Genomic DNA, 18343 nt, shown 5'->3' with positions numbered 1-18343 from the left:
ACTTGTCTTACGTAAACAGTCGGCACAGTTCCGGGTTTTTGGGGTATTCTGCTTTCAAGTCGAACTTGCCTTTCCCTCCGGTAAACCGACCACCTTCTGGTGAGTTTAGCTTCTTAAATTTAAAATTAAAACGCCTTATGGATATTTGACATGTTATTAGCAATATATATACGGACGCTTGTTTATTTTCAACCTAGTTTTACCTTCCTATTCTTGTCTTGGTAATCGGAAATGAGCTCAGTTAGCCTAGTAGGCTAGTAGCTGTCAAGAGGAAAAAAACTCAGCTTCGGGTGCTAGCGAGGTTAGCATGTGAGCTAACCGTGGTAGCAGCTGACAGTTAACCCTAGTTTGCTGTTGACAGTCGCCCTACCCACCAAATAAATTGAAATTAGAAATAAATCTTGAATCAGCGGAATAGAGTCGGTGTTTAAAATCTAATTGTAGCTGTCACATTTATCATTTGAAGACGGTAGTCTTTTTTGCCGCAGCGGCGCGTAGTTACATAACGTTCATTTGTTTGTAAATAGCAATTACTTTCAGATCACAGGCAGTAATACTTAATCCTTTAAAGATATCAGATGCAATTAGGACCAACTTTAAGCTTCTCTGTACTCGGTGCCAGCTAAGTGTATGCTTCTACGCGCTGAGTGCGCACTGTCACTTCAATGTCAGCCGAGTGTTCTGTCAGCTGCGGAGTCAGTAACTCAGTTTTGGGAGAGCGACTTTGTCAGCAAACTCTTTGCATTTGAGGGAACACTTGATCCTCCTTTCACTGCCTGTTGGGCAGCAAAAACAGCTGATCCAGTTTTATAAAATAGGTTGGCGAATAATGTGCTACTTTTATACAGAAATAGCCAGGCATCTGTAAAAGATCTGAATTAACTGAAGTTAAGTTTGACTAATGTTGGAAGAGTCGCGAGGTTTACAATAGTTGTATGTCTTATTTCATCCCCCAAATATCAAGTTTAAAAAGTCACTGAACCGCCTATCAGAGTCGCAGGAAAAAAGATAAATCCAAAACATTTATTGTAACCTCATTACAAAAAATGTTTCTGTTCATGAATGTTTAGCTATTTTAGTCTTGTACATTTCTTTCCAGGTAAGGGATGTCAAATGTAATATTTATGATGGCTCATTGCAGGCTTTTAAATTTTCTGTTTGTTTTTATGAGGTGCAGGAATGTCTGATAGCTGTGAGTTGTCAGATGAGAGCATAATCTGAAATTACACGTTCAGCCAGTTGGGGTAAAACCACCGAGTCCCGTTAGACAGCTCAAGTATTTAACATTTGAATTAGATTGAAGTGGCTAGGCCCTATAGGTTGAGGCTACAGGAGTTCAATTTATCATTATGCCATCCTTGTCGCTTTCTGTGTGTTTTTTCTCATCTTTCATAGTTTGACGAAATCTTTCTTTCTGGAGTTTGTTGGCCTCATTCATTTCTCAATCAACATTTTTGAGACTTCATTAAACACAACGCTGTTTGTCAGTCTTATCTCCTCAGTAACCCCCTAACTTTCATTCAGACTTGATAATCCAGTACACTGCATCAGCTAGAGGGAGCATTGATTTGATCACTTGTTTGTTCAATAGGATGCTTTACTAAATCTGTAAAGCTAATAAGAGCACTGAAAATGTGCTGATCATTGTTACCAACAGTCAGAAGTTATAATGTAAAACCTCCACCAGAAGCTGAAGTAACTCTTAGCTGAACAGCTTATTCAGCTTGTGGGAGAGTGACTAAGATCTCAGAAGTTGAGAGAGTTTCTCTTTTTACATGCTTGCTTGGGGTTGAACTTTTTATAGCCAAGATAAATGACATTTACATGGTGTTATTGTGACAATAATCCTAAAATATTCATCTGTTGAGTGATTTTTTTTTTTTTTTTTAAATGTCAAAACAAAGAATACAAGAATCAGTAGCAGAAAATAAGGGCGTTTTCTGCTGAATTTCCCCTACCACATATAAGGACCTAGTTCATGGCTAGTTGTGACACATTTATCGCAGTAATATTAATTTATGCCTTTTCACTCTTCACACAGGTGTGTTCGCTCTCCTGTTATTTTTTTTTTCTGCGGAGCTGTTCTTGTGCCAACAGTTTACTCCAAAGGAACCAGCAGCTCTTCTGTCAGCAGTTTCCGGTGGGTGTTTGTGACTCTGGCAACGGCGAACAGGAAGACAGACGCTGAGAGACGTCTGAGCTGAGAGAGGAAACTGCTGCGGCTTCTTCGTCTGCCTCAGGATGACTGAGTTCTGGGTTTGTTTCAGTTGCTGCATTGCAGAGCAGCCGCAACCAGTGAGTGAGACATTTCCTCTGAAAAATAACTGTTCCTGGCTTGATGAAGCCTTTGAGTTTAAGTGGATACGTGTCATTTTTAAGAAGTTATTCAACTGTAATTTTTGTGCTGTGGTCGGACATGTTGCATTTTAACCTGCTAAAATAGTTTCAGATGCGAGTGGGACAAAACATGCATTTCTTCTAATTTGAAGGAAGGAAGTTGTAAAATGAAACGAAATGAACATTTGTTTACAATGACTTCAGAATAATAATATATCTAGGGAGTTGGATGGAAACCAAGTAAAAAAAGGAAGAAATTTTGTACAACTAATGTTAAATTCTGCTTTTAGAGTGAAGAGGAAGCACAGGGAATCTGAATAAATTTAGACCTATTGGTGCATTTGTTTAGCTCAACTTTTCCAGCCATTTTGAATACTATGTAATTATTAATGTTGCCACCTTCTGATTTTTAATTGTGTGCTTTTGATTAACAGAAAGTAATTTTTAGAACATTAGTCACAATTGCTGTTTGGATGTTGTATTTAATGCAGTGCCAACTTTAGTCTAAGAGGTTTGAAAGAATATATCTGTTTGCATTTTCTTCAGAAACGGCGGCGACGAATCGACCGCTCCATGATCGGGGAGCCAACAAACTTTGTTCACACCACACATGTAGGCTCAGGAGACATGGGCCTTGGATTGCCATCAGTAAGCTTCATTCACTGCCCACAGTTTAATCAAATGAACTCACCACATTGTGACCATTGCTTAACATTTCCATCTTTTTGTAGGTAGATCTTGTTCAGGCCCAGATGAAGTCTAAAGGAGGCTACACACACGGTGGCTCAGAGGGCTCTCAGTTGTAGTGAGGTGAGATGGGTTTGCTTCAATCCATTTATTTTTTTTCTATTTGCTTGAAATTAATAGAATCTGCAGTGTAGATTCTTGTAATTCTTGAGAACAAACAAGACAAATCAATTCTCCTCCTCATGTAATTTTCAAGAGTGTTTCTTATCAGAGCAGAGCAGCATTCTTGATAAAATCTGATAAGTAGGTTGCAATGTTTAATCCGGTCATCTCCTTTGAAAGCTTCCTCTGCCTCTTTTACTGCAGTGTGTAAAATAATAACAACTCAAATCAACATGTCCACTCTGCAGACTTTCTGATACCACAGCCTTTGGGCTTTTCGATTTAACACATGAATAAACATCTGCTGTAGAGCTAAAAGTCTTTGTTTTGACCGCACCCATGCTATGTCTCAGCATTGATGGCACACAGCTGCAAGCTCCTCTTGTGTGTGTTTGTGAGGAAACTGGAGCGATGCTCCACAACACATTTATTCTGTGTCTGATCATATTATACTGAGAAAATTATCCCCAAATGGGATAAAACAAAGTTTATCCCCTATTGATAAACTTTGTTTTGCTGAAAACCGTTTCAGCTTATCTTGAGACACTGACTTAGCTGTTAGTAGAATGTGTTTATGTATTTATTTTATTTTAGTATCACATATCGGGTTCTAAACCGTGACATGTCTTCTTTTTTGTTGATGTGGCACTCTGCCTTGTTTTTAAACTCCCATTTCACATTCCTTTAGTTGCTCCTCTCTTTTAATTAAACTGCTGTTTATTCAGCTGAGCTAGGATAACAATAGCATGCTTGAGAGAGAAACTGTATTTTAACTAGAGGTCTAAAAACAGAACCAATTTAATAAAACAACTTCCAAGTTAATGTAGACATTGACTTCCAGTGCTGCAAATCCTAATGTTTCTTCCTGATTTTTTTCCCCCCACAGCTCTTCAGACTTGTGAAAACTACTCTTGTTTTATGGAAGAATTAAAAAAAGAAAAAACAGTTCTGTCTGTAACGGACCCAGGACCAAAAAATGAAACTACTGCTTTTCAAAGATTCTGTACATATTTTTTATTTTCCATTCCTCCTCTTTTTTTTTTTAATGAAAGCACTGCTTTCCATTTGTTGCCATAATGTTGCACTGTAAGGAGCAAATGTTAAGGGTAGATTAAGGTGTTTAGAGCTCATATTGTCAGTTGGTTGTATGCTTGTGTGTATGCATGAGAAAACATTTTCAGAAACATTTGCTGTTGTAGCCCACTGGATGCCTGTAATTTATTGATTTGATTTGTGAACGGACCTCATGGTGGCTGGGCCACACTGAATATGTAGAACGTTCAGTTTCTTCTTCATTCTCAGAGGTTTATCAAACGACAGATTAAAATTAAGCGAGGCATAAAGGTTCAGATTTTTATTCTGAGAATTGCTCTTGCTTTTCTGAGTCGCTTTCAGGGTTGAAGGTTGCTGGTTTTGTAATAAACTTGAAAACGAGTGGATACACTGGACTATACGTTGTACACACACACACACGCTTAGGAATTTCTCTTTACTTTCAACCATTTCTTTTTAAAATCATTCAGATTGAAGCTTAATGGAATTTTAATAACCTATGAGCTTCCTCATCTGCCTTCCTAAGTAATGTTTATTTTTTTAAATGTTAGAAGCACATTGCTGCAACAACCATGCTTGTAGTGTTTTATAGAAAAAAAATCATTTTTAAAAACGATGCATTTTGTTTCCGTCATTGTGCACAAACTGTAGGCAAATAATGACACTTGGTTCAAACAGATCGCAAGGGCGGACTGTTCCTCTGAGGTCGGTTAGTGTTGCAGACTTTGACAGATTTAATGTAAGTTGTTCATCCGGTTAAATGTAACTGATTGTATCTTTCACCAGCACACCAAGAAGTCCCAGTTTATCTGACTGGTAATCCCTGTTTTAGTGTGGCATAATTCTGTCCCCCATGAAGTTCTCGGAGCGTCTTACGTAGAACTGAGCTCACACGTCTCTTAAAGTTGTCATACGTTTTGTCTTTAGCTGTTTTAGTTTCTCATGTAGACTTTAGTAAGTTTTCGTTATTACAAAAAAGTATTATTCTCGTACCGCGTAGGTACAGATCCTCTCCCACTGCTGTAGTTTTCCTTTCTCTCTAAAGGGTTTGCCTTTTCCACAAGCACACAAACTTTCCTTTAAAGGGGAAAAGTAAACAAATGCAGCTATTGTCTGACTCTGCTGGTTGTTCAGTGATCAGGGTGTATTTCACATCTTTTGTCTAACTTTTTTTCTTTTTCTCACTTGAGATGAACCTTTTTGTTATTTCCATATCAATAACTACTGAAAATTTAATCAGAAATAATAATAAAAAAATATTTAAAAATCAAGGAGGCTTTAATTTTGTAAACATTGTCGCATTTTGTCTATACTATGATTGAATGTATTAGGTGCAGCATGCTAAAAGGTACAAAAGAACTCAAATTTTAACATTGGTACCAGCCATTAGAAAATGCAGTGTAATTGTAAATCCATCAACAGCCTTAACTTTTCTCTTTTGGACTTATTACATGACAGATTTAATGAAATTAAGTCAAGTCACGTTTAGAAAATACTATTTTGACACATCGGCCTGTTTCCTTTGTATTGTCTGTGTAGTGATTCTCTGTAAAACAGACTTTTATGTAATTTTTTTTTTTATCCACAGAAATCTAAGACATGAAGTAGTCAAACTGGCATTGCAGTACATTTGTGTGATCAGCAGGCTGTGCTAGTGGACTGCTTGAATGTGACAAAGTAGATCAATCGTTTTGGGATACCTTTCATGACTCATGATGATGCTGTACATAAGATAAGTGATGTATAAAAGTGATGACTCCGTGATAAATATATGTATCCACATTCATGCCTATTTTCTTTTCTGTAAGCTGTTACAGGGAAGGTAGAGTCGGCACAATGTTTTTCTTTTTCTCAGGACTTAACTTCATGTAGTTCCCACTTTAAAGGGATATTCAGCTGTTTGTTTTTTTGTTTGTTTTTTTTCCTTTTCTGGGTAAATAAATGTTATATGTTGTCGCACCAACTTGCATTGTCTTTGTCACTTCAGTGTAATGCACTAATCAAAAATGTCCCCAGATGGCATTAAATCAATACTAGCTTTCTCCAAATTATCTGTTTGCACGTTTAGACATAATAATTAGCTTTAGCTCGGGCAACTTTGTTCCCTCCGTGTCTGGAGAGTGTTTGACTGCAGCTTCAGTCGGATTGCATATGAGTACTTAAACTCCACTTTAACTCACAAAGTGTAGTATTAGCTTTAAGTGACTTTTAGGGGCTAAACAACACGCTGCAGTGAAACTAACTCAAGATGAACTCAGAGGGTAAATGATGGTCTCTGAATGAAGTTACAAGAGCTAAGTTCTGTAGCCAAGTGAAACAGCAGCCTGGTGAGAAAAAGTGACACTTGCACGACACCAGCATGGATTGCTATTATAAAATAGTTATTCTAGTGACAGCTGTTAGGAGGAACTTGAAGAGACATGCTTTTGCACATCCGAGTAACAATCCTCATCACAACCTGAGCAGAACAGCTCTGCGGATCTATCAGAATGCTGACAGAATTTCGGCATTTTGAGCTTTGCTACAAGTGGTAATTCATCACTAGGGTGAATTGCAAGCAGATTGGCCACAGGGGAGGGAGTCAAGGCTTCCACCGTCCAACTCCATGTCTGGACCTTCTAAGACAAAGATGAGACGAAATGTTTGGAGTTTGACTAATGTTTTTGACTGTTTTCTCACCAGATTTGTGCTGCCCCATGGATATTTTTTTCCATATAAATATGAAAATTATGAATATTATGAATAATATAATAATATATTATAATAATATAATATTATGAATATTAAATTTTCTCCCAAAAAGTTTAACCTATTTGACTTTTGAAAACATGGAAAACTGTCAAACTTTAGTCATTACAAATAGAAGATTTTGCAGTAGATGAAATTATGACTTCTTCATTTCAAACTATTTATTGAAACTGAATTTAACTATGATGGTGGCTATATCACAACAAACATGCCTGAGCCTCGGTAGCTTGTCATGTGCCCTTAAGCCATCAATTACTTCTTGAAAATAGCATGTCACATTTAAGTTGGTTTGCCTGTTGACACATGACTTCTAGTCATGAAAGACTAGCCTCAGGTTTTGGAAACTCCTGATTACAAAATCCCATGAGTGTTTTATGAGATTCAGGACTGGAGAAGATGCAGGACACTCCACTTGAGGTACATCCGCAATTGTTCCTCAATCTTTCAACTTAAGTGGGGAAAGCACTGGAAACCATGCAGGTGAAACCAGGTCTCATCTACTCATTCAGAGGCACAATAACTGATTAATAATCTAGTATCAACCTCTCACAATACCATTTTCGAGGTGTATGTTAGTGCTAGCTGGACTGAGCCCACTTGCCCAGACTGTAACACAAAAAAACCTCCAAAGATTTGTCTGGTGAAAGCACTGATTAGTTGTTGCATAAGATGCTTCTTGACATTCCCAACAGCATCGGCAGGCATTGTTTTATCGTCCATGTGAAACTACAGCACTGAGGCTCACTGGTTCTTCATCCAAAGCAGACGTTCCCTGGCCCATTCAGGGGGATTATGCCTGTGTCACCTCACAGGTCATCTGGCATGTAGACCATCCCAATATCTTATTTTCCTTTTCTCTTTTCCTTTTCGGGGTCGCTACAGAGAGTCATTGGTCTCCATCCCTATCATCTGCATCTTCTTCTCTCACACCAGCTACTTTCATGTCTTCTTTCATTCCATCTATAAATGTCCTTTTTGATCCTCCTCTGGGCCTCCTGTCTGGCATTTCTACACTCTGTAATCTTTTACCAATATACTCACGATCCCTACTCTGTACATGTCCAAATCATGTCAATGAATGCAGTTTTCAGTTCTTTAAATGTGTGTTTACCATCTGGATCCATGGGGTGCTGTTCACAAGGAAGTATGTAATGTGGACAAAGGGTATTTACTTCTATCCTTTGTTATGACTGAGCCTCAGTTCCTCTAAGAGCATCCTGTTTAAAGTTTTGAAATATCCAGGCACAGTTAGATTGATTGATTGTTTGTTTCTATCTTGTTCTCAGGCTGTCAAATGTGAAAAGATTGAAGAAGAGGACGGTTTAACTCCAAGCTGGCTTGGAACAACCAGAACATTTGGTAATTTTAGGGGTTATTTACATTGCTAAGAACAGCATGTAATGCAAAAAGTCCTGAAACACTGAGCAGCTGAACACCTGCGTTCAAAAGTTAAAAGAAGCTCTAATTAATTTAATCTGTAAATTGTATGATGCATTTTAGGCCCATTTAAAAATGTGATCAGAATGCCAAATATACTGTATATTTCTTAATTTTGAGTATGAGTATTAAAATAACTATAAAGAGCCACAAGACAACATAGATGAGCAAGAAAGTTGTAAGAATTGACATATTCCCCATTAATTGAGATGATACATATTTTGTGCATGAATTTGAACAGCCAACGTTTGAATAGTTACATAACTGCTGAGCACAGAAGTCGGTGTAAGCCTGGCTCTGTCAGGTCATGTCTCATTTGACTTCTGTTCTAACTGGATAACTGTTGGGTAACTTTCCTTTACTAACGGGACAATTGAAAATTAATTGTTGTGACTAAGCCCAGAAGCACAAATAAACTCATTAAAAGAGCATTTGAAGCTACAAAATAAAAGACTGGCAGTAGATTATAATGCTGCTCCATGTTATAAAAACCATCTCATGTCTACTTAAAATCAAAACTCTGTTAAAGGAACTGGGAAAAGGCATATTAACACTTGATATGTGGTGTAACAATGTACAATAGATGTGAGTGAAGGAAAATTCAGCAATCAAAATTGGGCACAAACCATGTTTAATTTTTCATTCATACTTCACAGTAAGGGCATAAAACTGGTGGTCAAATTAACATAAACAAAAACAAAATCAGACAATTACTTCTTAAAAACCAGCAACAATAACAAAAAAAAAAAAAATCACAAAGAATCACATTTTTTATGCCATGCATAGCAAAATGAGGCTGAACTCAATTTTCTTGGTAAAAAAAAAAAAAAAAAAAAAAAGAGAGCAAATTATGAATTGAGTTTAAAAACACAAACACACACATTATTATGTTTCTCATTTCATTTTCCTGCACTGACTTAGTTGTTATTAGTAAAAACATCCAGAGTCAGTCAAAAATAGACAGGAGATCAATACCAAATCCTGCGCTTGGGTGAAATCTGATCTGTTTACCCTGAAAGCTCTGCTGCTGTTCAGTTGGAGTCTTTTTAATGAGTCTGAGTCATTGAACCAGAGTGAACACAAATGATGATAGCAGCATTAAAGCTTGGCTTGGAACCAGATCCTCTCATTCCAGCGTTCCCAGCACGCAGGCTGATTGACACAGCAATAACGTCCGTTGCTCCCCAGCTTTATTTCATTCAGCTTAGTCACTTTGCAGTCGGCTCAACAGAAACAAGGAAACAACCAGAAGTACATGAAGGAAAATGCCGTTTAAACAAATACGTTGATAAATACAGAACAAAGGGAGAAGGCAAACAGCTACAGCATCAGTGTTTGCTGATGTGTGGACCAGTCTGAGAGTTCTTTGACGTAGTTTGGGCCGAACAGATCGCCGTAGTTCTCTGTCTGTAGAGGATACGGGTTCTCCTCACCGGCGCCTGGGGGGTTCACAGCAGCATTAAAATCAGAGTGTTGACGTGGATTTGATTCAGTCAAACTCTTGTCAGTATGGTTGCACTTAGACCAGCATGTCTTTTCCTAAACAGAATCACGATCTCAAAATGAAAGCAAAATGCAAAGCAATCATATTTTGCTTCATGAATTTATATTTCTTTAAATTTTTTGTTGTTTCTTATGCATCAAAACTGTTGTTCTGTTCCAAAAACAAAACTCTTTAAGAGCAATATTTTTTTTTTTTTTTTGCAAGACTGACAAATGCAAAACCATGCCCTGCAGCACGGTAGCAACAGAGTATTGGGATTTTTCCTTTAAATAGTTATTTTATAGTGTAGAAAACAATATCATATAATATCTGATTAAACTTGCTCAGGAATATCTCAAATAGAGATTTTAAGTTATTCTTTTTGACTTTTTTTTTAACTTGTTCCTCCTGAAGCATTACTGGTTTTCTCAGCTCTGAACACAGTAAAAGTACAAATTTATTAGCTGCTAATTTGTGAATCTTAAAAAAGACAGTATTTAATTGTGTGAATGTGCATGGTTGTTTGTTTCAGTAGCTCACAACGCACTTGCTGTTTGGAATTATGAAATAAAATGATAGATTTTTAATAGCAGAACGTCATCAAATTTAGGAATCGATGACACTTTGTATAATAATCAAATTTTATGAACAGAATGAAACTGAGGTCAAAAGAAAACAGAAACAAGTGCCATACATTGCGGTTGTTCCCACTGAGTGTGTGTCCTCCATCCTCTCTGCTCCCATGTCTGGTTCCAGAGGTCAGTGCTGCCTAAATGGTCCATCAGCTACAAGAGACAAAACAATCACTCAGATAAAAAAAAAAAAACAACATACAGGGGAAAATATATATAAAATGTCTTAAATCTGTCAAATGGATCCTTGATTTATAGTAGCTTTTTCAGGCAACTGTTGCTACTTCATCGTTTTTTAGTTCCATTTCTGTCAGAAAAAGTAGTTCTTACCTTACAGACAGCCTCATTAGGTTCCTGCTCCACAGGTTTGGATTCCCACATTCCTGAAACGAAACGATACTTATGAATCTTCTGGAACTGAGAGACTTTGAACCCTTCAATCTAGGAAAGACAAGGCACTATATAACTCACCTTGTACTTCAGGGCTGTTGAAGCTGTGTTGTACACAGGTCTCCACCTTATGTGGTGGGTCTGTAACAGGTAGTGCTGTTGTAGGCTGCCAGGTTTGCTGTGAGGTGTATGTTTCATCACTTCTGGAGTTTTCCAAACCTCTCAGCCTCTCCTGCGGTCTGTTGAACAGTCCCGCTGATGCGAAGAGGAGAGCAGGATTGAATTAAGAGGTGGGTAAGAAAGGCTTTTAAGAAATGAAAAGGGTTTTCGCAATTTATAAGTTGCTTACTTCTCCTTCGTCTGCGTGTTTGAGAGCTGGGCAGCATCCTGTAGACTCTGTAGGCGTTGCTGCCTCGCTTCCTGCTGTGCTCCCGCAGCTCACAGATGTCAGGGAGGGAATTCAAGGCACACCGGAAATTTGCTTTCCATGTCTTGGGATCTGGCTTGTCTCTGCCTGGACGGTACTTTCCTGAAACAAACGAAGAAAGAGGTAAATGTTAGTGAGGGGAGCTTTTAGCACTCGTAGAAGGCTACTTTCCTGCAAAACAGCGATTTATCCCTCAAGTTATTGTCAAAACCAATGTGAATAACTTAACTCATAAATAAACTAATCAAGAAAATGACATTTTTGTCTGTTCATAAGTATTAAGATGTTTGTTTGTTTTGTGTGCTAAGATCTGGCTGGCTAGCTGCACAGGAAGCCTAAGAAGTGAGGTTAAGGTTACCTCTAACCCTAAACTGGCCTAAAGGGATTTCTGTTACTTGTACCAGCCATGAGGTGGGTAAACAACAACACAGCTCCATAGTGACCTGTTTCTGTAGAAACTATACTACACACCTCAAATGTATAATTACTATGAGGAAGCAATTATAGCAGCAGGAAGAGGTTTGAAGCACACCTGCAAACCTCTATTAATTTCTGTCTTTCCGGGTAGCTAGTCATAAGGTGTTACTTTATGTGTCATGATATGGCATGACACAAAAACGTAACGCATGCCTTTAAAGCAAAATTTTTCCTCATTATTCATTTCCCTGTCAGATTTAGCTTTAAAGTAATGCTTTAATTTTATCTATTTATTTATTTCGAACAGACAGAAAAGACAATCAAGGACAAAAGAAAAACAAAATAAAATAGAATGAAACAAACTTAAGAAATAAAATGTAAAACAAATTATTTTGCCCATGTGACGTGCACATTTTATATTTTCTGTTTGAAAATTCGATCAGCATGATCATTTATCACCAAAGATCAATGTTCACATACAACAAGACGGATATCTGGAAAAATCTGGTTGCAAATCAGAACAAAAGGTTTGATTGTTGTAATACTACTATAGTTTTTTTTTTTGTTCATTGAATTATTGATAAAAATAAAAGAAAAATTTGTTAATTTTGAATCTAATCATCCTTTTAAAATTTTTTTATATGTTTCAGGAGATGTTTGTCTCACTTCTTAACAGAAACACACGTCTTACTTGAATAAAATACATTTTAAATAACAACCTGCCAGGCTCATGAACAATTTATGGGTTAAGTGTAACGACCGTAACCAGAGTAACTGCCTCTCCTCAGACTTTGATGTATTTGACACAGTATTGTTAGTTAGAAATAAAAACATTCCTATAATGAAAATAGTCAGCAGTCAGACCTTAAGATTAATAGATGTAAATATGAACAAATGATGACTGAGATGACTCTCCATGTTGTTTTCAGAGATGTCATTTCACAGTCTCCAGTTGATGCCAGCAGAGAAATGAGAGTTCAAAAGTTTGGACCTCTCCTCTATCTCTGGCACTTTTGAGTATACACTGAAAAGCTTTCTTAGGATTACTGATTGAGTGTTAAAACTGCTGTCTTTGTACATTTTGTGTCGTTATAAATCAGGTTCAAACTGAAGTGGCAGCTCTGTACTGTTGGCTCCTCAAAGGTGTGTTCTAGTCACTGTTCTTTACGAAGATCCAGATGTACTCCATAAGGCTTGGTTAACTGCCTAGTTTAATTGAATGCCTAGCAGAAATGACGAAATGGCAAAGTACCAAATTTCTCTTGATGAACACAGACATAACAGACACCATGATATTGTCCCTGATTACGTGACTCATCTAATGAGCATATATTTCAGCTTTGTGAGCTCTTCTATACAACTGAGCGTCGGAAATCTGGGTGTTGGCTTTGAACAGTTCAATAGCTCAGTTCAATGAATAGCTTTTATTTCTGAACTGAGACAGAGGGTGTGAAATGTGGAGATGTTTAGACTCTCCTACATTACCATAATAGATTTACCTATTATATCAAATCAGCTGCAGATCAACTTAAGACTGTGCAAACTGCATGCAGCTCTTGTGATATTATCAGGTACAAATAAAAGAGCTCACATCTTTTCAGCTTTGAGTTCTCCAGGCTGTTGAGCATTTAATCTTAGTTTTGATCTTATTTTGAAAAACCTGGCTCTTCCATTTCCAGGTCAAAGGGTTTTCATCGTTCCCGCTCATCCTGCAGTAGCGTTGTGGATTGCATTTTGAAAATCTATTTTTTTTAAAGCAGCTGAATATGTTTTTATATAGACAAGTAAAGAATAGCTCTGCAACTTTTATTTTATTTAGTTTAGTATGTTTATTTTTCATTTTGTTCTAGTAATTTTGTCAATTCAATATTTTAAGCATGTTCTTTTGTCTTTTTTCTTCTTGTTTTACAGCAGTTTGTGATTTCTATCTATTCAGAGTATGAAATACATAAACTGTATTTTCTTTCTTACTTACTTGAATTCTACCTAATTTGTAATATTAATGAATATGCAGACTGACACAGTTAACATGGTGAATAATTTAAATATTTTTAGGGCAGCATCATTTCATGAATAAACATATACCAAACAGACTGTGCATCACGTCATCCTGACTAATTGGCTTTTCTCACTGCAGGAAAAAGACTAGCAAAAATACCAAAACCGAATATACAGCGACTGAATCAGCGGCACATAAAAACATTCATCGGTGCTGTGGATGAACGTAGACATTGACCTTTCTTGAAAATGTTCTATTAATTATTTGCTTCCTTGAAGGGAACTTGTAGATGCAAACAATGTTTCAAAAAAAAGCAAGCACTGAGAAGGCTGAGCAGGAAGAACCTCCAGTGACCTGTCAGTTAAATATGCTTTGAACATTCCTCCAAATATGAACAACGGTGAATGAATGCCCAGACTGACAAGAATTCAACCATATTTAGCAAAATATGGATATCCACTGTGGTACTTATATGTGTCAGAAACTAGGCTGAACCTTTGTAAAAAAAAAAAAAAAGCAGGTATTTCTCCTTTTAAATGGAGCAGGAATACTTTAGCACAGCATGCATTTCCCTGAAAATATCAAATGTCATCAGCTGGCAGACCATCTATCTTGTAAAATGAGTGCGAAGGTGAAATGAGTCCTTTCTCAAATTTAGCACCGCTCTGTGGTTTGACTCCGAGTCTCACCTTAGACATTAATTACAAGGGTTAGGAAGATAATCGCTGTGATCCTCAAACTCAGGTAAATAATTGAGGTACTTCCTACGTTGCAACGTTTACATCTGAGTTCCTCAGGAAACTGTTTTTAATGTCTTCAGTCTACATCTCATGAAAACCATTAGAGATGCACTTTGACAGCAATATGATCACCTTTCAACCTCACTGCAAGTGAACTGCAGCTTTCCCATGATGTGACGTGATGCAGATCCAAAAAAGAAAAAAAAAAAAGATTTTCCCAAGACAAAAAGAAAGAAAATGTACTTGGCTTTGCATGTCTGTGCATGTGTATGTGTGATCTTATAAGAAAGGCAGAGTGAGAAACAACCTTAGCAGAGCATGACATTTTATAGATTGCAAAGGAAAAAGCATTTGATTGTTTTTCCATGCCAGTAATGGTTGCTCAGATGCATGCAGATTTTCCCCCCCCTTTTATTTACTCTGCTTTTTGTATGAAGCAATAGTTCTGTAAGCTGGAAGTATTTTTCTTGGCTGTATGCTCATGTTGGCTCTGAACTCTCAATGGGGTCCTGGATGGATTGCACTGAGATCTAAACAATGGAGAAGTGCCTACTTGTTTGCAAAGATAGCCAGCCATAATTATTTGCGTAGTTTGTTTATTTGTGATCTCTATGAAGCTCTCATGAGTTACCTGGAAAAGGGATTTATGACTGGAATGTGGTTCATCGAGAAAAACTGAACGATTCAGCGGCTCTTCAGTGGAAATCAAATCAAAGCGAGAGAAACGGTCAACAGGCAAAGATAATTCTGAACGCAAACACCTTTTCCATTCTTTTTTTAATTTTTGCGATTTTTACAATTACTTTTTAGCTTTTTTTGGGGAGGGGCGGGGGGGTTAAACTTACTTTTAACAAAGTGACTTTTCTTTTGAAGCCCAACCATTTGGAGATATCTAGAGATGAAAAAAGGAACAATCTGCATCGATCTCCAGGACAATAAAGTTTTGAAATGTTGACACGAAAGATTCTGTACCTGGTCCTTCAGAGAGGAACACTCTGACATAGAATATAGTTATTCTCAACTTCTATTTTAGCTTTCATTTTTTTTCCCTAATGGGAAAAAAGATATTGTCATTTTAACAGTTACAAACTTTTTGTGATTCTTTTCTTTGAATGCTGTTTGTGTTTCTATTTATTCATTGATTTAAAACAGGCTTAAAAAGCAAACAAGCAGAACAAAAAACAAAAACAACAAAAAAAAGTAATGTCTAGGACAAGAGAAGGGAAACATGTGCACATATAACGAAGAACTATATAAAGAAGTAAAATCCTATTCATTTCAGTCCCTTACCTCAGTTTAATTAAATATACAATCTACTAACTCAGTAATTATCAGAAATGTTTGGTATCTACATGCATGTTGTATTTCATTGTTAAAGGACCAACCAATAAATAAATAAATATTGCTAAAAAATTATGTAAAAAAAAAAGTGATCACAAACTAAATCTCATAACATGAAAAAGCAAATTTACAGACACATTATTACTTCTGCTGCTATTATTTCTTATAATAATAATAATTATAATAATAATAATAATAATAATAATAATAATAATAATAATAAGCCAATTTTGACATAAAATTAAATATGTAAACAGACAAGAAGTTTAATATCTGATCTTTGTTATACATAAAATAAATGAGATAAATAAATACGATTAGTATTACTTCTACCACTAATAATGGTAAGAAAAATAACAATGAAACTATTAGCAACATTACTGTAACACAAAACAAAAATAAAGAAAGAAAGAAAACTCGGTAGCGTGCTACATAGTTGCGCCATCGGCTTCGTCCCTGTACATTGTGAGTGTTATAGTTTTTTTTAATTTATTTTTAAACTAGTCGATGTTTGGATGTTGTTTTAATTCCACATTCAATCTGTTCTATAGTTTGGTTCCACTTACAGATAGAAAATCTTGTTTTTTTTGTTGGATTGTACTATTGTGCTGCTCCGATGAAGCAGTAAAACCCACATTGTATCATCAGTTGCACAATAAAAACAAAGTCCGCGTAATATTTTGTGTTTTGGTTCAAACTGAGAAGAAGATTCAGCATCATTTAAAACTCTCAAAAACTCTGAGCCTGAATCAGAAACATTTATTTACTTCCCTGTGCAATAATTCAGCAATATATTTAAAAGTATAAGCATTAGTGTTTTCTTTACTAACAATATTAGACTGTGAAATTATCTTTCATACAGCTTCAACAACAGCAACCCAATTTGCTGCAATCATAGCAAAGACTAGAGCTCACATTATCTATCATGACCTTCCACTCACTGAGATGCTTAATGTGATCTAAAATGGGCCAGCAGAAGAGGAGGCAGGTGGAGAACCTGTGGTTCACCGACATGAACAGGAAGACCCAGGCGGTAGAGTAAAAGCAATTTTGTGAGTTTGTGGGTCTTACCTGTGTGCATAGCCCAACTCCTGAAGAGCGTAGCATCCCGGTCAATGCTCCAACCGTGGCGAGCTGCGTGTTTCCATGGAATCTGGAAGATGCAAGCTGACTGTCGGACGAGATGAAGTCACATTTTAGTCGTCACGTTACTTAACTTTACGTTTTGGTTCAAAAAAAGAAGTGATTTCCCCCACAAGAAGCGACATGAACCCAGATGTGCATGTACATGTCTGTGCAGGTGCAAGGAAGGAGGGTAAGAGTGAGATATAGGAACATACCTGGTCCAGCCAGCTGACACCTGGATACTTCCCGGACTGAATCTGTTCCTCCAGCCAAGGTCTCAGCCTCTGCCTTACCGGTTGCTGCATACTGCAGGTCAGAGCTTCAAGTGTGCAGAAAGGTGGTTTGGAAATAGGTGTCACAAGAGACATGGGAGTCCAAGTAGTGGAATAAGGAAAAAAAAAAGAAAGATGTGGTGTGATCAAATCAAGTTCCACTGGAACAACCGTCCTACTCTGTCAGATTCTTCCAATCACAGGTAATCTTCATCCAGCTTGCATATGTAAACCTGATTCAGCTCCTCCTCCAGATAAGTTTCCTCAAACAGGGGCTCCTCCTCTTATAGGAAATCACACCGGTCTTCCTTTGAAGTTGGATGGAGTGGTTGGATGGGTTTAGGATTGTGTCAACATATTTAAATCTGCTGTGATTGACTTGACATTTGGAAATGCTAAGAATAAAATGGCACTAATGAAGTTCTACTACTGCCACTTTTAAAATTAGTTGGAATTAGATTTTTTTTTAACTTTTTTTTTTATCATGATTGCATCATAGGTTTTCATGTGTGAAAGCCAGAGTTAAGAGATTTTACTGCACCTGAAGTACAACAGTGTGTGCGCACAAAGAACACCAGATGGAAGCAGAACAAACACGATTGACGGCAGGCGAGTCACGTGAGCCTGCAACAGAGCTGCAGAACAAACGCAAGAAGTGCATCCACACTGTTCATGGCATTCTAGAGGAGACTGCTGAACTATGTTCCAAAACACAAATGAAACAAGATATCATATAGTGTAAATGATTTACCAGTGTAACACGTTTTCAATAAGAAAACGTGTTACCGTTTATGTTATTACGACAGTTCTTCAAATTCTGGTCTAAATCTTAATCAAGGTGAAAATAGACAAACTTGCAGACTTTTTCCATCTTTTATTCCACATAGTTTCACTACTGTGTGACTAAAGTTTCATTTTTATATATATTTTTTTCATTAGAGTTTTAAGTTTTGCATCTATTGATTCTGTAAAGGTTTTAAATTTCCCATTACAGGTGAGGTTTTCTCATTGGCCAAAAAAAACCCCTCACCTGTCAGGACGCTTCTGGAAAGAAATGAATAAAACAGTGACAAAACATGGCAGCCTTAAACCT

General features: G+C 37.0%; 2 protein-coding genes across 2 annotated transcripts; one reads left to right on the top strand and one right to left on the bottom strand.

The window, feature by feature from the left end:
- Nucleotides 1–5: 5 nt before the first annotated feature.
- On the top strand, nt 6–6202 carry LOC106920340 (CDC42 small effector protein 2). Its single transcript, XM_014991288.2, has 5 exons — nt 6–99; nt 2042–2295; nt 2884–2985; nt 3069–3147; nt 4073–6202. Exons 2-4 carry the CDS (start codon nt 2242–2244, stop codon nt 3141–3143), a joined length of 231 nt encoding a protein of 76 aa, XP_014846774.1. The 5' UTR covers nt 6–99; nt 2042–2241; the 3' UTR covers nt 3144–3147; nt 4073–6202.
- A 2836-nt stretch (nt 6203–9038) lies between these two features.
- Nucleotides 9039–17888, bottom strand: irf1a (interferon regulatory factor 1a). Its single transcript, XM_014991289.2, has 7 exons — nt 17194–17888; nt 16925–17024; nt 11279–11458; nt 11011–11184; nt 10870–10922; nt 10602–10692; nt 9039–9863 (listed from the first exon to the last, which is right to left on the bottom strand). Exons 1-7 carry the CDS (start codon nt 17344–17346, stop codon nt 9745–9747), a joined length of 870 nt encoding a protein of 289 aa, XP_014846775.2. The 5' UTR covers nt 17347–17888; the 3' UTR covers nt 9039–9744.
- Between the last annotated feature and the right edge of the window lie 455 nt (nt 17889–18343).

Source organism: Poecilia mexicana, unplaced genomic scaffold, assembly GCF_051168715.1.
Source record: "Poecilia mexicana isolate PSO_F unplaced genomic scaffold, ASM5116871v1 scaffold_3, whole genome shotgun sequence".
NCBI classification, from domain to species: Eukaryota; Metazoa; Chordata; class Actinopteri; order Cyprinodontiformes; family Poeciliidae; genus Poecilia; species Poecilia mexicana.
The sequence above is the reverse complement of the archived record's forward strand: the minus strand, read 5'-3'. Positions and strand labels throughout refer to the sequence as shown.